The sequence below is a fragment of the Typopeltis vanoorti genome, chromosome 10, assembly GCF_054136105.1.
Source record: "Typopeltis vanoorti isolate ZY-2024b chromosome 10, IOZ_Tvanoo_1.0, whole genome shotgun sequence".
NCBI lineage: Eukaryota > Metazoa > Arthropoda > Arachnida > Uropygi > Thelyphonidae > Typopeltis > Typopeltis vanoorti.
The window spans coordinates 122203651-122229827 of record NC_143558.1 but is presented as its reverse complement, the minus strand read 5'-3'; the positions used below and the strand labels follow the sequence as shown (position 1 = coordinate 122229827).

Below are 26177 nucleotides of genomic sequence, written 5' to 3'. Positions count from 1 at the left end.
AGACCTCCAGCCCAACGGCCAAGAACACCTACATAGCCCGCTAGGGGGTACCATGAGGACTTTTAGGAGAACAATAGCTTCATCACTTCATTCTCAGTTACTGTGTTGTAGTGCTTACATGCACGTGCCTTTTTTGTAAGTTCCTTTTGAAGATGGCAACTTAACGTTGCCAAAATATCGGAAATATTTATTAAAGTGTAATTTATTTATATTCTTATCTACGTTGTCAATTCCTTAAGTGACTTAGTAATGTATAAATCACTGGTCAGACCACACTTGGACTACTGTGTTCAGATTTGGTCACCTGGTATTCACTGTGATGTGGAAACATTGGATGGGTGGAGTGATGAGTGACTAAGACAATATCAGAACTCTGGAACGTTGCCTATATGTTGAAGAAATGAGGATTTCAGTTTGGTGGATAGGAGGAAAAGAGGTGATATGATAGAGTCGTTTGTGTTAGTGAGGAGATTTTATTGGATTAATCAGAGAGGATCATAAAAAGTGTAGAAGGTGAGAGAAGAACCAGATGCCATTGCTGGAAGTTATGTAAGAGTGTGGTGAAGTGGAGTGTGAGGAACAGATTTTTACATGGAGAATTGTGGGTGAATGTATTACTGAAGTATGTTATGAGAGTAGGAGTGTGTTAAAGATTTTAAGATTCAGTATGAAAAATATGTTGTCTGCTGAATGAACCACCCACAATGAGTCTGCTGACCCCCATGGATAGTGCAATAATAATAAACCTGGAAAGAGTTTAATAATTATCAAAGTGCTGTAGTGGGATTTAAATCCATAATACATATGAGTGACAAAGTTCATAGCACTGCTTCCTTACTCATTCATTGTGTTGAATAAAAGAGTGAGGAGAAGGTTTTTGCATTAAAATATGGTAACCGAATGGAGTGCATTGCTGGAGTGGATAGCGAGTATTTGGATAGAGAATGAATTTAAGATGTGATATGATAAGCTTTTGACTCTCTAGTGGCATTTTAATAACTGTTTCCTTTAGCAAGGTATAATTTATTCTTAAGTCTGTCATATTTGTGATGTAAGATGATAGATAAAAGTACAGTGTTAGTTTTAATTTATAGTTAATATTCATTTTAAATTTATACTGACTAATAAGAGATTGTTTCTAACATGCTGAATTTGTTTTGGTTTATAAGTGGATTCTGGTAGCTGTCCTCAACATTGGTTGCTGTTTGACAGGATAGTTCAGCAGATTGTCCTTCAAGGAGAAAATGAAGAAAATCCTGACATATCACCTCTCAAAATCAATGTGAAAGAAATTGTTCAACTGTAAGCAAAACTGTCTTCTAAATGTTCTATTAATTGATACAGTCAATTCTCATTATAGCAAATTCACAGGACAACCCACCGAAATATTGAACACTTATAGATTTCTCGTAGATGCAATGTTATACTATGGTATAAGAAATGGTGAATTGTTTTATATAGACATAGCCAAAACAGCTTTGTCTTTCCATATTAAAATCATCATAGTGAATTTCTTTCAGTACAGCATTGCACCTATAGGACTTGGGTAGGGACTTTTCAGTAATGTTTTATAGTAAGTAAATTTTTTTATAGTAAGGTTTACTATGGTGAGAATGAACCATATATTCTTCTGTATGCAAATTTGAAATGAAACCATTAAAAATGTTTTTTTTTTTTCATTAAAAATCCTTATTTTGATTATGAATGACTTTAAAAATTATGTTCAATAATCCCAATTAAAACATTTAAACATACTTTATGGACTTATTGAAGTAGACATTCCTGCAACCAGCTATAATAATTATGATACTATCATCATATTTCCAATACAATACTGATTTCCACTATTTCCAGTTAATCGAGCAATATACACATTCATAGTGCAGCTGGATGAATATGCCATTACCTCGAAAGACCTGAATCAGAATTCCATCTTGGATGCAAGAAACATTTATCAAGGCATTGCAATTAAAGCTTGCTTCCCTTCTCATATGAAGGTGGTAGGGTTATGCCTTCCCGAAACTTTTTTTTATACCTAAAACAGACAAAATCAGCTAGTGAACACATGCAGTTAATAGACATAATGTATTTGCTTTGTAACTTTAGTTGGTTTATCATAATATACAGATGCAACAAATTAAAGATGTCAAGAAACTATATTCTAAGAAAGTGATAGTCGTGGGCGACCTTGCAGAAAGTGTAAGGAAAGTGAGAAATTGAAGTACAGGGTGTTCGGGATAAATTTGACAGTTTCGTAAGGAAAAAGAAAATCTTCTTTGTATCTATTAAATTTAATGAATTGACAAAAAAACATTACAGGCAGAGTTAATTACAATACTATCAACAAGATTTACTCAAAATAACCACCATTAGCATCGATCACAGCTTCAATTCTGCTTCGGAACCTCGAACAAGCTGATGCTACAGTCTCCCTGGGAAGGGCCGCAAAAACTGTTTTAATTTTATCCATTAACTGGGCTTTTGTATTACTGGAAGTGCGATTGGTGTCTTTTTCAACTGCGCCCCATACAAAATAATCCATGGGGTTAAGGTCTGGGGAGTTTGGAGGCCAAACATTTGGACTGGTGAAGTCGTAGAAATTTTCAGACAACCATTTTTGACTTTTCCCAGAGGTGTGGCAAGGGGCCGAATCCTGCTGCCATACATACGGCCTACCATTGGCTACCCTTGTTATCCAGGGCTTGACTACAGTTAGCAACTCCACGAACAAAGCCCGAATTCCAATGCCAGGGTTCTTCAACACCTGTTCCTGCAGATTTGCGAGGAATTCTGCTGTACGAACGCAATCAGATCGTCTGCTAGGGATCTTTCTTCTTGCTACATCCTCGTAGTCACCATTGCAAGTCTCTAGTTCATGCCTGATTGTTTTTGCTGTATTCAGGGAGCATTGGGCAGCAGTCGTAATATCCTTATTTTGATGGCGGGCACGAATCATCATGATACAAGTTATTCTCTTCCATGATTCAGGTGGGTTCCAGCTATCCATCCTTTCTGACATCTTGTATATGAATGAAGAAGGGTCCAAACTTTTAAATGAAGAGAAGTGTGTGTTAATACATGTAACTTACGGAAAAATATAATTAATTATAAATATGTCAAATTTATCCCGAACACCCTGTATGTGTCAGGTCGTGAGATTGTTGTGGTGGAAGAGAGCCAGAATGTTAGTGAAAATAGTGGCTTGATAGGGAACTACGATGTTGTACAAGATGGCAATGAGAGCAGTGATCAAAGAGAGAGTGAAAGCAATTATACAGAGAGAGAGAGAGAGAAAATGATTTAAATGATGAAAAAAATTAGGAATTTGTAAGGAGTGAGATCGAGCGGTTATGCGGAGTGATACACAGTGAGCAGCGGCAGTTGGAGCACCTGCAAAACTCTTTCCAGAATGCCTTGACTAATGGAAATAAGCAAGTGTTTGAAAGGAAAAATAAGCATAAGAGTGGGAGAGTTTCAGAAATGAAGGAAAGAGTTGTACGGTGACTCATTAAGAGGTGTGATAGATGGGAGTTTAACTAAATCGTACTTACTGGGTGCGAAATTTAAGGATGTAAGTAAGAGTATTAGAGTGCAAAAACAGAGGGTGAAAGAATTGATAGTTGTGGCAGGTATGAATGAATTGAAAGGACATACATTTTTTATGAGAGAGGATTTGAAAGTATTGTTAAAGGAAGCGAAAGAAAAGAGTGACAGAGTTAAGATGGTGAGTCTGTTGCCACGGTACGACAGAAAGGAGTTTAGAAGGAGGGCCATAATCGCAAATGACTTTATGCAGGTTATGCAGACAGTGTGGTGTGGAATTCGTGGACGTGTGGAATGAGTTTGATGGGCGAAAGGATTTATACAAGATGGATGGCCTGCATTTGAATGGATTTGTTATGTGGATACTGGAAAAAGTGTCACTGAATGAAGTGAAAATGGATGAACCAGGGAAACTGGAACTACCTAGGAAGGGTGGGAAGTGGATATTCAGACATCAGTGAGACAGTTGAGTGTAACAATGTATATAATGTACCTGAGCCAGCACTAAGGACAAAAAATGGGAATGGGACATTTAGAATAATGCATCAAGATAGGAGTGGGACAAAGGGATCACTGCAATTCATGTATACTAATGCCAGGAGTATTAGGAACAAGAAGGAAAAATTTTTGGTTGGCTCTTCCTGGCTACAGGTTATTGGCATTAGTGAAACATGGCTGATGGAAGATGATATAGTTAATGGGATAGAATGTGTAGGTTATAGTGTGTTTAGGAAGGACAGAGAGAATAAAATGGGGGGAGGAGTGTTATTGATGATAGCTGATGAACTGCAGCCAAGGAGAATTTAAGTTGTATTGCAGGGTAGTGAAAAGAGCTCATTTGAGGCTATCTGGTGTGAGATTGAGACTGGCAGAACAAAATATACAGTTGGGTGCTGCTATAGACCAGGTGATGGAATAGATGATGGAGATAAAATGCATAAAAAAATTGATGAAATGAGTGGAAGGAGGGTAATTATTATGGGGGATTTCAACTATGGTAACATTGATTGGAAGGAGGGGAGGACACATGCGAGGACGGAACTGGATTTTATTCAATTATTAAGGGATAACTATCTGAGACAGCATGTAATTGAAAATACTAGGGGTTTGAGAGTGCTTGACCTGGTAATAGTACCTGAGAATTTGACCGTAATGAATATGACCATGTTGCCACCCAGGGCCGGTCATCTCGGGGGTGCAGTGGGTGCAATGCACCCGTGCCCCACGATCGAGTGGGCACAGTCGGTACACATTTGCGGAAATGTATTATATTTCGAATGTGTTTTTTTTTTTTTTTTTCCTGTGCCAAAATCATTTGCAAGTAAGAGGTTTTACAATACGTTTATTTCAAATCCTTTAATTTTTACCTTTGAAAAATATTTTAGGGCCCCAAAAGGTTTCTTGCACCTGGGCCCCTTTATAGAGAAGGCGGGTCCTGTTGCCACCTATTGGTGAGAGTGATCATAAGGTCACGTGACCTGGGAGGTGGCTAAAGGTACGGAATTTTCGATTAAGACAGGGTATATGTGGAATTACCGTGCTGGCAAGTATGACAAGCTTAGGAGATTGCTTGGTTCAGTGCCATGGCATGTCAAACTGCAAGGGCTGGATGTCAATAGAGCATGGGAAGTGGTCAAGGAGCATTTACAGGAGGTTATGGCTGATTGTATACCTAGGGTCCAAATAGTAAAACAAGTAGGGGTTAAATGGATGAATAACACTATTAAGCTTGAGCTGCAAAAAAAGAAACAACTGTGGAGGGAATTTAAAGAGAAGGTGACCTGCAGGCACACGAACTGTATAAAGCGCAGGCCAGAAGGGTAACGAGTGTGCTAAAAAAGGCAAAAGCGGATTATGAAAGGAAACTAGTATGCAAGCTAAGGAGAATCCCAAACAGTTCTTTCAATATGCTGCAAGCAAAAAAAAAACTGTACACGGCAGAATGATTTTAAGGAATGCCGATGGTAAGGTGGTCACTGAATCAGTCGATATAGTGGAATTACTGAGTGAGCACTTTGCAAGAGTATATCATCCAGGTGGTGACATTGAAAGATTGAAGGAACCATTAGTTTATAAGGGAATTGTGATCAATGAAGTGGAGTTGAATAGTCTATTACAGAACCGTAATGTGAATACATCTGTGGGATTGGATGGTATACCAGCATGGGTCTTACGTGAAGCGGCTAAAGAATTATCAGTGCCCTTGACCATGTTGTTTAATCTGAGTCTCGGGTCTGGTTTAGTCCCGAAGGTGTGGAAAGAGGGGAAAATAGTTCCACTGCATAAAGTAGGATCCAAGACTACTGTTGCAAATTACCGACCAATCAGCATATCAGGAGTCGTTGTCAAGGTCTTGGAGAAAGTAGTCAAGGGAAAAATACAGGAATGGATTGATGAAAATGAGATACTGTACAGGGGACAGCATGGCTTTGTGAAGGGTAGATCATGCCTCAGTAACTTGCTCAAGTTTTATAACACAGTGACGACTGAACTGGATAAGGGTGATGGGTTTACAGTGATACTGCTGGACCTGGCTAAGGCCTTTGACAGGATACCACATGGAATTCTAATCCGTAAACTGCAAGAAATGGGAATGAATATAGGGTTGGTGAGATGGATAGGTGGGTGGTTGATGGAGAGATATCAGAGAGTAGTTTATTCAGGAGCAGAGTCCAAAAGACGGCCTGTGACTAGTGGTGTGCCACAGAGTTCTGTTCTTGGACCACTGCTGTTCAATTTGTTTATTAACGATATAGGGAAGGACCTAAGAGGAACAGTTCATTTGTTCGCTGATGATGCAAAGTTGAGTAGGGCAATAGTGAATGCAGAAGATGTCAAAATCTTGTTTTGACATCTTGATTTGGATAGATTGGAGTTCTGGGCTAAGGAGAATGGATGTCAATTTAATGTGACAAAATGTAAGGTTATGCATTTTGGGGTGAAAAGATTCGCAGCAGTATACCATATTGGTGGAACTGTACTCCAGGAGATTGATGAGGCCAGGGACTTGGGAGTGTTGGTGGATAGGGAGATTAAGTTTAGGGGGCACATTGCAAAAGTGGCTAAATCAGCTCATCTAATCACTTGGTTGTTGAAAAATACTTTGACGAGCAGAGACAAGCAAGTTATGGTTCCTCTGTACCGAGCCTTGATAAGACCTCATCTTGACTACTGTGCCCAGATTTGGTCACCCAGGTTTCTTCTTGATGGGGAGGAGGTGGAGAGGATCCAGAGGCGAGTGACCAAGATGATAGCAGGTCAATGGAATGAACCTTATGAGAACAGGTTGAAGATTTGTGGGTTGAAGAAATTGGTTGATAGGCAGACGAGGGGAGATATGATTGAGACATTTAAATTGCTGAAGGGTTTCTATAGGATTAATTCAGATGATATTTTTGAGATCAAGACTGGTGGTGGGTGAACTAGGGGACATCTATGGAAGCTGGGCAAGAGTGTGGTTAGGAAGGGTGTTAGAGCTGGGTTGTTTACTTTTAGAGTGGTAAATGAGTGGAATAAGCTGCCAGAGTCTATTGTGGGTGCTATGACATTCAATGAGTTCAAGGTAAGGTATGATAGATACTGTGAGAATGCCGAATAGTTGTGTGGAGATGATGTTTAGGGCCTCCCTCGATGAGTCTAAGGACTCCCTGGAGTTGCCCATAATAATAATATTCTAGGTTTTATCCTTTATCTGACTGGAAGCAAACAGTGTTTTTGTTTAAGCATGAAGTATTTTCATGACTGGGCTTATTAGATGCTACTACTTCACGTCAGTTGTCTTAGTATCCCATAATGCAAAACATTATGGCATACTAAGCCCTTTAAACAAAGAATATAATTTCTTGGCATCTTTAATTTATAGCATAACCAAGTGAAACAACTTTCAGTATCGATGCAACACACATGAATAAGCTTCAAATAAGAAATTATATTTGACTGCCTGTTGTTAAATCTTGAATGAAAGGTTTAAATTGTCATAAAACATTTCATTTGGGATTTAACTATGGTACAAATAAATTTTCCTAAAGAAGTACTTGTATATAGGTATAAATGAAATTGTAAATAACGTATTAGTCCTTGTTTTGTGAATTCCTCTGTTTTGCTATATTTTTAACTGTCCTATGTATAACTGAAAGGAATCGGATTTTTCCGAGAACTATATTAGAACAGGAAAGGTTAGATCGAAGTTCACATTGAAGTGATCGGCTTAACGACATAACTCGAGGCAGTCGCGAGGTCTGAGGTGCATGTGAGACATCCACGTGGAACAGATAGCACCGAGTGGAAGGGACTTAGGTGCCGAACAGAATCAGTGACGTAGGGGGAGAGCAGAAACGTGGAGGTATAAGAAGCTTAGCGGTGCGGGCTTGAGGCTCTTTTTTCTCTTTGTCTCCCTTTGGCTTTCGGATACTGGAAGAAGTGGCACGAGCGGTTGGGAAGGACAATGGTCAGCGACAGCTAAGCGACCAGGCGGCGGTCCAGTCCAGTCATATCTATGGTACAGCTAGAGAGTCAGAGAGAACTGCAGCTTCATGCCAACTCACGAGGACCTGTCCAGGCAGAGCAGTCTCGCCCACATTGGGAAGAGGGTGATTCGTGAACGTAGTCACCAGAGGGTAATATCCGAAGACAACAGACCGTGGAATGAGGTAAAAAGCCACATGATCACAAAGGACTGATTGGGAGAAAATACCAGCATGAACCAAATGGTCGGTAACGTAAAATCTTTCTAGTTCCACTGTATTCTGAACTAAGCTGAAGTGCAGAAAGGTGCTGATATATATTATATGATAGGACTTGATAATTAGTAACAGGACTCTAGTACTTAACCTATCGATAAATTACTGCAACTCTAGGAGTGTATAGTAGTGAGCTTGACATTGAATTGTTGAGGTATGCCTTTGTCTGTTAGCCTTAGATGAATGAGATATTTGCTAGCTTAATTATGTTGCATGAGTAGAAGCAGGACAACTTAAATTTGATATTGTCTCATAATGTGATGTATTGATTGTAGTTCTATTTTGTCTAGTTAATAATTGTTACGTGCAAGTACAATTCAGTTTAGTTAAGTGAACCATCGATAAATGTACATCGAGCTAAAGAATGAATGAACATTCATGTTTTCTTCACCTTATAAAGTTGCCTGATCTCTATAATCAATGCACCACTCATTAAAATCAGAACCTGTACAAATTCAAATGAGGGAATTGGCTACAACTGCATGTAGAATAAGTTTGTTAAGGATTTGTAATTGGGATTGCTGTTTGATAGATTCTAGAATCATAAAATAGTCTGTGTGTGAACTCCATGACAAGGAGATTTCTCTTGTATAGGAAATAAGATGGCGCAGCGTTATGAAACAAATTTTTCTTAATTCTGAAAGGGAGTTAATACCAGATATTGCATTCAAAAAGGCTTGACTCTAGCCCGAGACAGACTCTTTGTCTGCTGAGATTTGCACTCATAACCAATGGGAGGAAAGGCCACCGAAGGGATAGGATTTATCTAAAGCAAATTATAGTAGTAGAGGGGTCAAGGATAGATAAATTACTGTGTTTGCAGGTACTGCTAACTATTTTCTAATGGAGTTGAGTAAAGATAAGGGAGAGGAATTTTAGCATACCTTGAAACACTAAAATGTAAGAAAACAAACAATAATAGTGAAAACTAACACTGTGTTATATTGAAAAACAGTTATACAAGTTTTTGTGATGGTTACAAAATAAATGAGAAGACTGAGCAAGAGGAATGGTATGCAGCTTACAGATACATGGAGAAAATTTGCTGTATGAAAGAACTTGTATATGCTTGACAGACTGCATTTCATTGGTGTCTGTCTGTCTATCAGTCACCCCCCTCCCATGCCACCAGCCTCATATTCTTTCCCATTTGCTTCAACTTATTTATTTATTTTCCTCTTCAACTCTTATCACACAATGTGGGGCTATTTCTCTAACAACCAGGATGGTGATAACCTAGTTAACTAGATGGATACATATAACCTGTATTTGATCTATGATGCAAATCAAGAAGGCATTCTTCTCTAAGCGAGATGGAAAAGAACCTACAACCCTGATCTGTGCATAGTCTCTAAAGACTCTGAAGACCACCCTCTGCCAACAAACAAAACCATCCTCAACAGATTCCCTAACAGCCAGCATTGTCAATCAGGTACATCAATCCCAATCATCAGTGGAACACCTATCGCTAGATGGAATCTTTGCAGATCCAACTGGAATATATTTGAAAAGCAAATTGAGCAAATCATTACAGCAATACCACCCACCCCTAATTGCTATCCCAGATTTGTCAAACTGGGATAGCAATTTAATCAAAACTGCAGCCAAAGCCTCTATTCCTAGAGGCCAGTTACAGAAAACAATACATCCCATGCTGGAGTAAGGATACCGAGGAACTTTTAGCCAAATATGAAAAAACTGAAGACTAACTATTGCTAAGGAGCTCATAGCAATGCTTGACAAAAACAGAAAGGAAAGATGGATCTCAACCATCCATGAACTTGACTTCACCAAATCTAGCTGGAAAAGTTGGTCACTTCTGAGAAAATCAGTGGGGCCTGAACCGACAATATACAAACCACCAGAGACAACTCCTGAAAAACCCAATAATATCATCTTACAGCTTGCATTCAGTAAATGGCTCATCATTTACTGAAAACCTCCAAGATAAGTCTCAGCTCTACCAGGAAAATAACTGGGCAATCTTCCATTCAGAAAAATTCTGAAGATGGCCTCCCAGCTTCCTGAACTTGTACAGCCAGTTTCTCTTGAAGAGGTGCAGGAAGCCTTAAAACTCACCAAGAATGGCAAGGCTGCAGGAGTGGATGGTATCCTCCCTGAGTTTCTAAAACCTCGGCCAGTGAGGTCAAACATGATTTGCCGCCCTTATCTCAAATATTATAACTGGAAAACTACCAAAACTGTGGCGGGAAGCCAAAATAATTGCTATGCCCAAACCAGGGAAAGATAAAAATAATATCAAAAATCTACGACCTATCTCATTGCTCTGCTCCACCTTTAAGCTCTTTGAACGAAGTCTCCTTAAAAGAATTTCACCACTTATCGAAAGAGCACGTCTGATTGAACAAGCTGACTTCAGGCTGGGAAGAAGTTGCTGTGACCAGGTTCTGGCCCTGAAAGCACAGATTGAAGCTGGCTTCCAGAAGAAACTTAAATCTGGAGTCACTTTCATCGACCTAACATCGGCTTACGACACAGTCTGGATCAGGGGCCCTCCTCCTAAAGCTAAGCAACATCATAAGGTGCAAAACAACCTTCCAGCTTTTTGAATCCATTCTCTCCACCAGAAAGATTCGGGTCCATATTGGTGGAAAAAAGAGCAGGCCCAGATTCCTCCACAACAGTCTTCCACAGGGCTCTGTGTTATCCCCTTTACTATTTAATATCTACATGTCTAACTTACCACATACCAGCTCGAGCAAATATGTATACGCTGATGATCTTGCTATCCTACACCAGTCTACCTCCTTTGCCAACCTGGAAACAACCTTGAACACAGACCTGAACATCCTGGAGGTGTACTTCAAGCAGTGGTACCTGAAGCCAAATCCAACAAAAACTGTGTCCACAGCATTCCACCTGAACAAGGCAGAGGCGAATCGACACCTCAACCTTTCTTTCTGTGACAAAATGGTAGAACACGAGCCTAACCCAAAATACCTTGGAGTGAGTCTGGACAGAAGCCTAACCTATAAAAGGGACATCACCAACCTGTCCAACAAAGTTAAATCGAGAAATAATATCATCTCACGGCTTGCTGGAACAACTTGGGGTTGTGGTGCTGGTGTCTTAAAATCATCTGCACTAGTCCTCACATTCTCTGCAGCAGAATACTGTGTCCCTGTCTGGGAAAGAAGTGTGCACACTAACATTATAGAGACCCAACTAAAATCTACCATGTGCACAATTAGTGGGACACTGAGAAGCCCATCTACCCTGGCTGTCTGTCAGGGAAGAGGGGTGCTAACATTACTCTACCAAATATACAGAAAAGACAAGTTTCGATTAAAGTATTTAATAAAGTAATGAGCAACCTGCTCTATCCCCTCCACCAGACTCTCATAAATCCACCTAGTATTCATCTAAAATCATGAAACTCTGGTCCATGGACGAACTCTCTTCATCTGCCTTACCATCAACACCTGACATGTGGAGAGAACATTGCTCCAACAATCTTCCAACAAATGGTTTCCTTGTTGAAGATCCATGTGCTCTGCAGCCTGGTTTTGCCCTTCCTAAGAAGATTTGGTCATCTATCAACAGGATCAAAACTAACCAGGACAGATGTGGCTACCTACTGCATAAATGGAAACTATCAGACCACACTTATTGTGACTGTTCCCCTGTGGCCCAGACGATCACTCATATTGTCAACAACTGCCCAAGCCACTAATTTCATGGTGGTGGTCTCCAGGTGACAGATGAGGTCCTGGATTGGCTTTCTGGTCTGGACATTGACCTGTAGCTGCTTTTGCCATAAGAATAAATAAATAAATAAATTTATTTTCCTCTATTTTTTTTTCTTTCTCAATATTTATTTAGCCTTCCTTACCATACTAATTACCCTTCTTACTTTGCTATATACTGCTCATGGGCATGCTTTTCACCTTGTTTATATTCCTTCCACAATGCTTTCTTTTTTTGCAGCTCCTGCTTTATATTGCTAATCATCTCCTTAATCCCTACTCGGTTTAGCCTACTGACCTTGGGTATGTACTCTGATACTGCCTCGCTCAAATAATTCTTGACCATTTCCGATGCACTAATTCCATGTAGTTTCTTCTGCCATGGCACTGCTCCATTGCCTTCTAAGTTTGTCATAGTCTCCAGCAGTGTAGTTCCACATAAATGCTTTCTTGACTCAAATTTCCATATGTTGAGCAACCTCCCAGGACAACACTGCATAATCACTTCCCTGCCTGGAGGTATTGAAGTTATAGATAGATATTTTGATGCTATTACAAGATCCAACACTCTCAAATCCCTGGTCCCTTCCATCATGTCCTGTTTCTGGTAATTATCCCTTAGTAACTGTATAAATTCCTTTTTCCATTTCACCATGTGCCCTATCCTCCTTCCAATCTATATCACCATAGTTGAAGTCTCCCATGATAATTGTTTGGTCTGCACTCATTCAGCGAATCTGCTGATGCATGCCATCCACATTTTCTTCAGGACCCTCAGGTCTATAGCAGTAACTTGTCTTATTGGCATCTATCTCACACAAGACAACCTCAAATGAACCATTTCCATCAGATATACAATCTTCCTTAACTTCTATAATAAATTTAGTTTAATCCTTTATCCAAGTGTAAGCAAACAAAGTTTGTGCCTGAAAATATCTTCAAGACTGAGGTAAGGTGGTACATCCCTTGCAACTTGTAGCAAAGGTGGACCAAGATCTCATCACTCCTTGTCTCAGTATCTCCCATAATGCAAAGCATGTCTCCTTGCAGACATGTATACTGCTATGCATTAAGGGACAGGCCACTACCCAGACCAGTTTCGACCTTTACTGAGATCTCGTCAGTTGGAGGCAGACCCAGAATGGTGATACTCAGGCAGAAGCAATGGAGAGGTCATATTTACCTATGCGAATTGCCAACTGGTGTACCACCTTATTATTCCTGAAGATATTTTCAGGTGCAAACTTTGTTTGCTTAGACTCGGATAAAGGATTAAACTAAATTTATTATAGTCTAACCAAGTGCAAAATAAACTTCCAACTTCCTTAACTTCTGTTTTTGTTGGTTGAAGTTCTTCAGCTTTCATTAATAATACCACTCCTCCTACCCTATTTCTTCTATCTTCTCCAAAAATACAATATCCATTACATTCTACCCCTGTAACTACATCATTCTCTGACAACCAGGTCTCACTGATGTCAATAATTTTTGGCCAAGTTGAGTTGAACAATGCTAAAAACTCCTCTCCTTTATTTCTGATACTTCAGGCATTCATGTACATGCATTTCAATATCACCTTGGGGCACACTTACACAATGTCATTACCTGCCTATTCAGATTCAAAACTTGGGAAACTGCACCCAGCTCTTCATAATCATTCTTGCTCTCAGATTTATTAATCCCAGGAATCGCTAGACACATGCTTGATTGCTTCCCCCCTAATATCTCTAGTTTCCTGGTTTTGCACTTCCACCCTCTCACTGAACAACACTTTCTCCAAAACCATTTAAATACAGTCCATTAAGTATATACAGGTCCTTAAATCCATCAAATTTACTCCACACATCTTTGAACTGCACACCATTTCTCCTGCACAATCTTCTCATTGACAATCATGGCCCTCCTTAATTTTGCCCTATCATTACCCAGGAAGCAGATTCACAATCTCTATTTTCCGTTACTTTTCATATTTGCTTCTTCTAACAACTCTCTCATATCGTCTCTCATTACATATTTCTCACCTTTCAAATCATTTGTGTCTGCCAAAACAATTAACTTGTTCACTTCTTTCATCTGCAAATTTAAAGCTTCACTAACTTTATCTTTGCACCCAGAAAACATGCTTTTGTCACTTCCTCATTAAGCATACCTCTTATCACCGAATCCCCATACAATACTAAATCATACAATACAAGAGATCATTAATTAATTAAAAAAAATATTTGCAGAACATGAAGTACTATTTCCTATAAATGGGATAATTTCAGTCCATCACTTCTATTTAGATGTGGACAATGTAGCACTTAATCAATTCTTTGGAAGAAGATTAAGATTCTTTATAAAAGTAATTATCTTATGTAATACTTATATAAAGAACCTTCATCTTCTTCCAAAGGCTTTGATCTTTGGTGGGGATAGCATGTTCTGCAAGACCTGACTTGCACGTTCTGCAAGATTATTATATTTTGGCCAAACTAGCCAAAATATTATTATTATTATTATTATTTGACATCTCCAGGGAGTCCAAAGACTCATCGAGGGAGGGCACCTGCTCTACAACTCTGTCTCCACCACTCAATCCACCAGATAACGCCACCAATGCCATCTACCGCTGACCATGACCACTAGTATTTCCACAGACAATCACAAACATCCATGCCCATGGTGGGATTCGAATTCGTCTTTATACGCTTTTTATACGCTAACCGCTTTTATATGTTAACCACTCGGCCAGCCTGGCTGGCCGCATGGTTAGTGTATAAAAAGCAACCTTGGTATCTTTCCAAGTCGGTCCTTCCTGCTAATGAGGCCTCAATAAAGGTCAAAACCAGTTTGGGTAGTGACCATATCCATAATGAATAGCAATAATCAAGTCTGCATGGAAGTATGTTTTGGATTATGGAATAGTGAGGAATCAATAACCTCTATATATAAGTATATACATAAAGATACTTCACAAGCAAACTTTGTTTACTTACACTTATGTAAAGGGACAAGAATATAATTTCCTGGAAAGCATAATTTAAACAGTTGTACAAGCTGCAAAATTATTGTGCATCTATATTGCAAGATCCCTCTCCTCTCATTAATCAAGGATTAATGAGAGGAGAGGGATCCTGCAATATAGATATGCAATTAGATACACAATATAGAGAGAGATGCTGAATCTCTGACTGTTTCTTCATCTCCATGAAACTCATGTAATAATGGAAGAATGACATTCTTATTCATAGAGAAGTCATATAAAGTGAGAGAAAGAAAGAAAGAGTTATAGCCATTAGTAAGGCTTGATTGACTAATGATGATATATTCATAGGAATAGAATGAAAAGGATATAGTATCTTCAGAGAGGCCAAAAGGAATGGGGAGAGCAGTTTCGCTAATGATAGGGATGAACTGAAGCCAAAAAGAGAAGTACGTCAGAGGTACAGTGATGTGGAGGAAGTTCATATAGCCAACAGGATGAAATATGCAACTGGTTGTTGCTATAAACCAGGGGATATAAGGGAGAATGTAGATAACATGTACCGGAAAATTAGCACCATGAGTGCAGACAGGGAGGGGAAGGGATTACAAGTATAGGGACATAGATTAGGAGGAGGAATGGCTGCAGAGAGGGAAGAAATTGGAATTTATACTAAGAGATAATTACCCAAAGCAGCATGTAAGGGAGGGGACATAGGTTTAAGAACACTGGATCTGATCAAATATATACAATACTTGTTGAAGCTTTTAAGTTAATTAAATAGTTATTTTCTTATCAATCTGTGTTCGCATCAATACTGTTTAAATCCAATTCAACATGTGTGACGAACACATAAGCCCATCCATGTGTTTAAATATACAATACTTATCATATAATCTAGCTATGCTGCCCCACTTAGGGAAAGTGATCATGTAGTCTTGACCTGGGAGATTGCCAGATATGCAGGATTTTCTATTAAGAAGGGATATATGTGGAATTACAAAGCAGGTGATTATGGCAAGCTGAGGCAGTACTATGGCATAAGAATTTATTAGAGAGAAGAGATGTTGGTTGTGCATGGGAAGTGGTCAAGGGGTATTTGAAAAAGACAGTATCAGAATGTATACCCAGAGTCAGATAAATCAAGTGGGAGTCAGATGGATGAACAGCATCAAGCAAAAGTTACAGATAAAGTTGTGGAGGGAGTATAAAGCAAAAGGTGATGAGCATGCAGAGCAGTACAAGACACAGGTAAGAAGGGTGACATGTATAGTAAGGAAGACCAAAGCTACTTATAAGAGAGAGCTAGCTGATGAGGCTAAAAAAAAAATCCTAAAGAGTTCTTTTGCTATGAGGCAAGTAAAAGGAGGAATGACTATGGAAGGATGACTTTAAGAAGTGTTGAAGGTAGCGAGGTAACAGAACCAAACCAAATAGTTGAATTACCGAGTTAGCATTTTGCAGGGGTGTACCATCTAGCAGGTGACATTGACTGATAAGAGAAGGTTGAAGAAATGGAAATGCTTAAAATATTGTAGAACCTCAATATGAACCCAGACACGGGATTAGATGGCATATTGGCACATGTATTATAAGAATGTACAAGGGATTTATCAGCTCCTCTGATCAAGCTATTTAATTTAAAACTTAGTATTGGAAAAGTACCAACGGAGTGTAAAGAGAGCAAATAGTCCCAGTTTCAAAATAAAGAGAGAGAGAGAGAGAGAGTGAACAAGGTATGTTTTCCAGACAGGAGAATGAACAGGGTGATTGAGGGGTGCTGGATATGAAAAGTAAGCATGCAAGGGAATTAGTGGTTGTGGTCGGAAGGAATGATTTGGTTGGGCATAGGAAATATGACAATGGATAACAGGAGATTACTGATGAGAGCGAAAGATAACAGTGTGGTAGGAAGGGTAGGTCGAAAAGGCAGAGGAACAAGAGATCAGATCGCCAATGTGATAATATGATGGATAATAGAAAAACACTTGAATATCAAAAAAATGTCTACCTTTGTTTCCTTGACTATAGTAAGGCTTTTGACTCTGTAGATCGTGTGAAACTGTGGAATGTGTTAAGAACAATGGGAGTACCAGAGCATTTCATTATCCTTCTGAGGAATCTTTATTATGAACAAGAAGCTACTGTCCAAACAGATCTTGAGAAACTGAGTATTTCACAATAGGCAAAGGGGTGTGACAAGGATGTATTTTATCGCTGTACCTGTTTAACTTGTACAGCAAATACATTTTAAGAATGGCAGGACTGGAGGAGTCTTCAGTTGGAATAAAAATTGGCAGAAGAAATATTAATAATTTGAGATATGCAGATGATACCACCTTGCTAGCAGAATGCAAAAAAGATTTGGAGGAACTTATTATGAAAGTTAAAGAAGAAAGTACTAAATATGGCCTTAAAAAGATAAATGTTATGGCAAAATGTGAACATAATGATTTTGAAGTAGATGGGGAGAAAATGGAAGCAGTTAACAATTTTGTGTTAGGATCCCAAATTATAAAGATGGGTATTGTACTGAAGAAGTTAGAAGAAGATTATTACTCAGAAAGAAAGCAATGACAAATTTAACCAAGAACTTTAAAGATAACGATATTACCCTCGCAACAAAAATCAGAATTGTGAAAGCAATGGTATTTCCTGTGATACTGTATGGATGTGAAAGTTGGACCGTAAGAAAGAGCGAAAGAAGGGAGATAGATGCATTTGAATCATTGGTTTGGAGACGCTTACTAAGAATACCACGGACTGCAAAGCAAACCAATAAATCCCCAATAGACAGAATAAAACCAGATTGCTCCCTCAAAGCTATGAAGCAAAAATTGTCATACTTTGGACATATTATGCGAGCAAATGACAGTGTGGAGAAGATGATGATGCTTGCTAAAGTTGATTGAAGCAGAAGAAGAGAAATACCAAGAATTAGATGGGTGGATGGAGTTAAAGAAGCAACTGGAATGTGTCTGGAAATTCTGAAAGATATCACCAGTAACAGATCTGAATGCAGAGCGTATGTTCATAGAATCACCAGGAGTCGAAAACAACTGAAAACACACACACACACACACACACACACACACACACACACACACACACACACACACACACACACACACACACACACACACACACACAGGAAGGGTAGTTTGTGTGTTTCCCCAGTATGACATGATGAGTTGCAATAGAGAACAAAGATCTTAAATGGAATTTTATTGGAAATATGTGAAGAGAAAGAAGTGTGGCTAGTGGATGAGTGGAATGAGTTTGAGGGATGAATGGAACTGTATAAGAGAAAGAGACTGCACCTGACTAGTTTTGAAGTGAGAAATTTGGAAAAGTTGCTGCTGGAAGGAAGTGTGGTAAGTGATCCAACAGTGGAAGTCAAAGATCAAGTGAATGAGCAAGAGAGTGGACCAGGCGAGACTGATGTGACCAGAGAGGTCAGGGAGACATGGTATAAGGAAAGTGAATAATTCTGAAAGTAGTTATGAATGCATGTATGTGGATGGTCAGAATAGGAATGGAACAGCCTAAAATACATGGGGTTGAGTATATGACAGAAGGTGAGCAGATTGGAGTAGGTGAAGAGAAGTCACAGATGGGGGACGGTACAAGTAGGACTGGCTACAGACCAAGAAATGAATTGTTATGCTTATTCACAGATGCCAGGAGTATCAGAAATAAGGGAGATGAAATTGTTATCATGGTTGGATGAGAATGTTATACATTCTCATCCAACCAAGAGTCTTAGATCTGGTTATATATCATCAGATGATGTAATTGTGAATGGAGTGTCTAATCTTCCAGCAATTGGTGAGAGTGACCATGAGGTGATCACCTCATGGAAGAAGAAGGCATTGTGGAGGCCACACAAGATGAATGTTGTTAATAATCAGCTGCATGAAAAGGATCAAGATCATGTCAAGAAGGGAAAATTCAGTTGATAAAGATAGCAAAAGTTCAGTAAGAAAAAATTAGACAATCAAGTTAAGAAAAATCCTAGTGAGTTCTTTTGATATGTGGCAAGTAGAAAAAATTGACTATGGAAGGATGATGCTAGTTGATGACACTGGTAGCCAATGCAGAAAATATATTTTATGTGTTAATGATCTGTTTATCAGGGTATTTCAAACTCATGAAGACAATATCAGGAGAACCTGCACTGTAGAGGGTATGATGGAGAATGAGTAGAAAGTATATGAGGAATTAAGTAAATGTGATGTTAATAGGGCCATAGGACCTGACAGTATATTTCCATGTCTTGAGGTTATGCTCTATGAAATTAACGGCACCTTTGGACCATCTTTTTCACATTAATCTTGCAGTAGGGTGAGGTCTACAAGAATAGAAGGTGAGAAATTGTTCCACTTCACAAAGGAGGGGGGGGGGGATTAGACTGAGGTTTCAAATTATAGGCCAATCCTGGGATTGTTGTTAAGCTATTGGAGAAGCTGATGAGGATTAAGATTCAGAACTGGGTTGAAAATAGCAGTATTCTTTATGATGGTCTGCATGTGTTAGTTAGGGGTGGTCATGTTTCAGCAGTCTGCTTATGTATTACAACAAGGTGACAAATTCACTTGATAAAGAAGATGCATATATGGTTGCATATAGTGCCACATGACAAAGTACCTAAATTGAAACAGATGGGATTAGATCTCTGAGTTGGATAGCTAACTGGCTGTTGAACATATATCAGCAGGTTGTGTATGGAGAAATAGTATTCCAAAAGAGGAAGGTCACTAGTGGAGTGCCACAAGGATCTGTTATGGGACCATTATTGTTTAACGTGTGTGTTAATAAGATTGGGACAGGCTTAGCAGGAGATGTGCAGCTGTTTGCCAATGATGCAAACTTGGAAAGAGCTATGAGAAGTAGAGTAAATGTTTTGGATTTGCAGGAGGATCTAAATAGACTATATGAGTGGGAAAATTAGTGAGCTATCAGTTTAATTTTGCAAAGTGCAAGGTCTTGAAATTTGGTAGGCAAAGTTTGGATGCAGAATATACAATTAATAAAGAAATTTTGAAGGAGGTGTAGGAAATGAGAGATCTGGGAGTGATGGCAGACAGTCTTAAAGTTTAGGGGGTCACATTGCTAATTTGTAAGAACAATCCAATGGATTATGGCAATAATGAGGAGGATATTGACATGCAGATGCAAAGAGGTTATGGTTCTCTTGTATAAAGAATTGATCAGGACACATATGGACTACTGAGCAACGATTTGGTCCACTGGTTTTTCAGGGAGATGAGGATGTATTGGAAAAAGTCCAGAGAAGGTTTACTAAGTTGGTGTCAGGTCTATGGAATATCAGATATGAGTAGAGATTGAGGAATGCAGTTACAAAGCCATGTGACTAGCAGAAGATGGGATATAATTGAGACATATAATTTGGTGAGGAGTTATTAAAAGATTAATGTGGAGGAGATTTTCAAAGAGTAGAGTGAGGAAAGTATAGAACTAGAGGTCATCCCTAGAAGCTGTATTAGAAGGATGTGAGTAAGAGAATGAGAAGCAGGTTATTTGCGTGGAGAGTGATTGGTGAGAGAAATGCATTGCCTGAAAGTGTGGTAGGTGGAAACTGTAAATGGGTGTAAGAACACTGTTCAATGATTTTTTTGCATGAGAGAGTATAGACCTCATGAGATGAGATCTATATTGAGAGTATATAGAGAGAATAATCTTCAAGTTTCTAATTAAGAACATCAAAAATTAATTAATGCAATGTGCTAAAGTTCAAACTTTATGTTTTCTTTAGGCTTGCTACTGAAGAAGAATTAAGGTCATCTAGAGAAAAAGCACAGATCTTAGAAGAGGAAAATAATGAACTCAACAGTCTTCTTTCCAAAAAGGAACAAGAGTTAGAGCAACACTTACAGGAAAAGGTAAAATAAATATTTAACTACTATGGAACTCTTATTAGTGACATTTCACAAATGATATTTTCCCCACTTCTCCTTTTCACATTATTATATGAAGTAAATGTACATTTCATATGACAAAGAACAGCCCCAGTTTAAAATAGCATATTTCAGTTCAATCATTGAAACAAACTTGAATTACTCCAAACAAATCAAGAAACAAGTATGACCATTGTATGAAAATCATAATATATATATTTTTAAACTTTTTTTGGTTGTGATGGCTTGAATCATCAACAATCCACTCCTACAACCATTAGTTTTTTGTAAGGATTATTATTATTATTATCCAGGCCTCCATGGAGTCAAAAGACTCATCGTGGGAGGTCGTTTTTAGGAAAGACAGTTTATCATACCACTCCTTGCACCCATTGACTGTTCCTGCTCCAACCACTTTCTCAGGCAATGCATTCCAAGGTTCAACACCCTCCATGCAAAGAAACCACTCCTCACCCTCTTGCACACAGCCACCTTTTGTAACTTCCAGGGATGGCCCCTTGTGATCGTTCCTTCCCGCCATTCCACCAAGTGAAATAACTCTGCAATGTCTACCCTGTAACTGCCTCTCAACAGTTTAAAAGTCTCGATTATATCCCCTCTCCTTCTTCTAGCCACCAAACTCTGCAGTCCACATTCCCTCAGTCGATCCTCATAACTCATATTGTAAAGTCCAGAAGCCATCTTTGTTATCTGCCTCTGTACCCTTTCCACAGTCAATTTATCTCCTTCAAATCCTGGGGACCAAATCTGAGAACAATAGTCTAAGTGTGGTCTGATCAGGGTCTTATACAATGGAATGATAACTCTTATCTCTGCAGGTCAGCATCCTTCTCAGTATTGCAGCAATCCTTTGAGTTACCCTCACCACCTTTGCAATATGCTCCCTGAATTTAAGTTTTCTATCAATCATCACCCCAGATCTCTTGTCTTCCCTACCTCTTCCAGTACAGCTCCTCCCATCGATGGATCCCAAACCTCAAGACTTTACATTTTGCTGCATTGACCTGACATCCCCATTCATTTCCCCACCTGTCTAGTTTATTCAAATCCTCTTGCAGGGCTGCCACATCTGCACTATTACTGATAACCCTTCCCAGCTTCACATCATCCACAAACAACTGAATGTCCCCTTGCAAGCCATTGAAATATCACTGATATAAAGGTTGAACAATAGGTCCCAGTACTGAGCCCTGTTGAACCCCACTTGTAACCGTCTGCTTCCTTGATATTGCCCCACCATACACAACTCTCTGATACCAATCAGTCAGTCAATCCTGAATCCATTTGACTAACCCAACATTTAAACCCATGTACTGCAACTTAAATATTAGCTTATCATGTGGCACCCTGTCAAACGCCTTTGCAAAATCCAAAAAAAATGTCAGTATATGCCTTTCCCTCATCAAATGCTCGTCACTTTATTATAAAAGGCAATCATATTACTAAAGCAAGAGCGCCCCTTAACAAATTGTAAGATAATTCGCATAAACCATGTGTAACTGTATACTAAGTGCAAAAGTGTTGCACTTTGGCTGTGTATTGTATTTGTTGAATGCCATTTCAGGATGAAATCTGGAAGTTAGTAATGATGTAAATTTTTCATCTAGTACTATCATATCCTGTACACCCTTGAGGGTACATGTCAGGAATTTGATGAAGATGATAATGATGATTATAAGTGTTACAAAAGCTATGCATTAATGCTGTGATAAGGAGATTGTGCCACTGTTTAGACATTGGGCAAACCATACATGGACTATTATGCTTAAATTTGGTCGTGTGGTTTCCATTATGTTGTGGAAAATCTGGAGAGGGTCCAAAGACCTGATATTGCTCTAGACCCTCTTCTTTAGACTTCAAAATCTTTTCGACCCCAGAAATAAAGGTATCATAGTTCTACTATGTAAGGTGATGTGTGGACTACTATGTGCATGTTTGACAGAAAGCTTCGTGACAAATTAACGTTCGGCCATGCTCCCTAGCTTGTACATTATTGTCATGTGGCAATCTACCAAATGTACATTGCAAAGTTAATGTACAAGCTAGGGAACATAGTTGTACATTAATTTGTCATGTGACTTTCTGCCAAACATACACATAGTAGTCCACACATTACCTAACACAGTGGAACTATGATACTTTATTTCTAAATTTCAGTTTTGTAATGAATGAATTTTTAATTAATTTGTAAAATATTTCAGTTCCTTGTCTAATATCATTCTCAGGGCCATACTTCCTGCACTGCTTTCAATATACCTCCACCAATTGAACAAACAACATTTCATCATTCATTGTCTTCCAATTTCAAGCCTTACAGTTGGCAATACTGAAGTGTTAATTCCATTCATCATAGATGACATCCCCATATGCATTTCTCTATTAACTCACATTAACTTCAGTTCCTTGTCTAATATCATTCTCAGGGCCATACTTCCTACACTGCTTTCAATATACCTTCACCAACTGAACAAACAACATTTCATCATTCATTGTCTTTCTATTTTAAAACTTACAGTTGGCAATACTGAAGTGTTAATTCCATTCATCATAGATGACATCCCCATATGCATTTCTCCATTAACTCACATTAACTTCAGCTGAAGTTCAGCTTCAGTTGTTTCAGCTTCCTTATAAACAAAATTTGCTGATACTTAGAAGTCAGCCAATTTCTATTCAACTCATTACTAACCTATTATCCAACCATTCTCTCTCATTTTAATGAAGTAAAATGGATTTAAAAGGATACTGACTTAAGAGTAAGGAGATTCTGGTTCCATTGTATAAGGCTTTGATTATTCTTTGATTAGTCCATATGTGGACTACTGCACACAGATTTGGTTGCTTGGTTTTCAGAAGGATGAAGAGATGTTGGAAAGGATCCAGAGGCAACTGACTAAAGTAATTTTTGATTTCTAAAAACTCTGTAGATGGCATATAGTCACTCCCGTACCTCACCAGGTTTTGGAGTGAAGTCTTTGCTAGAATAAGTGGTAGGGTTGCAGATTTCCTTTCCACATAGAGTTTGTAGGACAATCACAAACATCCATGCTAGTTGCGGGGATTCGAACCTGCAGCCTCTTGGCTGGAGAGTGGACATGCTAACCACTCAGCCAACTAGGCTGGCTGATCTCTGGAGTGTTGAATATGAGGAAAGGTTGAGAAGATGCAATTTACAGTCTGGTGGATAGGAGGAAGATGGGTGATATGAGAGAGATGTATGTACAAGTTGATCAGGGATTGTTATAAGATCAGTGTTGAAGAAGTTTTTTAATGGTGGGAGATCAGGGGAGAACAGGTGGTCATCCCTGGAAGCTGTGAACAAGGGAGTGAGAAGCATGTTTTTTGTATGCAGAATTGTGAATGATTGGAATGAGAGTGTGCAGTGTATGCAGACAATTTAAATGTGTTTAAGGCATAGTATGATGAGCTGTGTGTATGACAAAGGGATCTCCTAGATTTGTCTTTTGACTCTATGGGGTCTTAGGATAATAATAATAATAATAATCATCCTACATGGATAACACTTTACGAATTTCATTTTCTTGCTTTCCTCAGAAACTTTTATTCTTTCTGAATTCCCACATGATAAAGACTCACAAAAAAACCCTTTCTATATGATAGCAACATAAGTAAGTCAAATTCTTCTTGCATCTTAAAATCACAGAACACTGAAGAAAACATATACTGCTTCATCCAAGAAACTTCAATTTCACTTTCTTCACTTTCTATATGAAAGGAGTAGCAAACTCCACTGAATTAACTACTAAACCTTATTAACAGTTTCATCACTCCAGGACAATTTGCCTTCTATATGAAAGCTTCTGAAGAAATAGGTAAAATCATATCAACTGCTAGAAATCACTCTCATAAGTGATTTCAGAGCGAGAATCCTAAATGAACAAACTTTACTGGGCCCATTTCTATGAACTGAAGAGCAATCAAGTTCCTTTCAGCTTACTAAAATATATCCTATGTGGATTAATAATTACTAAAATTTCACACTTATCATTTTATACAAAGATATCTTCACAGTATTTCCAAGTCTTCTTATAATTTCTGATAAGTCGAGCCATCATATATTGAAGATACAGAAACCATTACAGTTTTTCTCCTGTTATGTTCTTTTCATACTCCCAAACAGCTTATGTATAGTAATGTTCCATAATATTCTTTCACTTTCCAATTATATATTTGGTTTAATCCTTTATCCAAGTGTAAGCAAACGAAGTTTGCACCTGAAGTATTTTCAGGATTGGGGCAACTTGTGGTAAAGGTGGTATGAGCTCCGATCACTTGCCTTAGTATCCCATAATGCAAAGCACATCTCCTTGTGGACATGTATAATGCTATATATTAAGGGAAGGGTCTGCGTAGTTTTCGACCTTTATTGAGGTCTCGTCAGTGGAAGCCAGACCCAGAGGTGGTGATACTAAGGTGGAAGTAATGCAGAAGTCATACCACCATATACCAGTTGCCAAAAGGTGTCAACACCTTATTATTAAAATTTTCTAGATAAGAAATAGTTCATGGAAGTTTTTTCATACTACCAATTATATATTTGGTTTAATCCTTTATCCAAGTGTAAGCAAACAAAGTTTGCTCCTTAAGTATTTTCAGGACTGAGGCAACTCGTGGTAAAGGTGGTATAAGCCCTGATCACTTGCCTTAGTATTCCATATTGCAAAGCACATTTTCTTGCAGACATGTATAATGCTATGCATTAAGGGAAGAGTCACTACCCAGACCAGTTTCCACCAAATATATAATTGGTAGCATAGCCAAGTGAAAAAACTTTCATCAACTATTTCTAATCCAGAGAATTTTAATAATAAGGTGTTGACACCTTTTGGCAACCGGTATATGGTGATATGACTTCTGCATTACTTCCACCTTAGTATCACCACCTCTAGGTCTGGCTCCCACTAACGAGACCTCAATAAAGGTTGAAACCGGTCTGGGTAGTGACCCTCCCCTTAATGCATAGCATCATACATGTCCGCAAGGAGATATGCTTTGCATTATGGGATACTAAAGCAAATGATCAGAGCTTATACTACCTTTACCACGAGTTTCCCCAGTCCTGAAAATACTTCAGGTGCAAACTTCATTTGCTTACACTTGGATAAAGGATTAAACCAAATATATAATTGGTAGCACAACCAAGTGAAAAAAAATTCTTTCACCTTCAATGCATGCTCAGAAATACAATAGAGCAACTTTTACTTCAGTCCACCATTGTATGCTGCTATTACTGCTTTCAGCACTGGGCTTGAAATTACAAAGT

The 26177-nt window shown here is 38.6% G+C and overlaps 1 protein-coding gene across 1 annotated transcript in view; it reads left to right on the top strand.

Annotated features, from left to right (window-relative positions):
- The window catches only part of LOC150102751 (disheveled-associated activator of morphogenesis 1-like), a 527894-nt gene that overhangs the window by 268786 nt on the left and 232931 nt on the right, over positions 1 to 26177 (top strand). Inside the window, exons 11-12 of the mRNA XM_090398621.1 lie at positions 1170 to 1302; positions 20731 to 20857. Coding sequence (XP_090254747.1) covers positions 1170 to 1302; positions 20731 to 20857 — 260 coding nt within the window. The remainder of the gene's footprint in view (positions 1 to 1169; positions 1303 to 20730; positions 20858 to 26177) is intronic.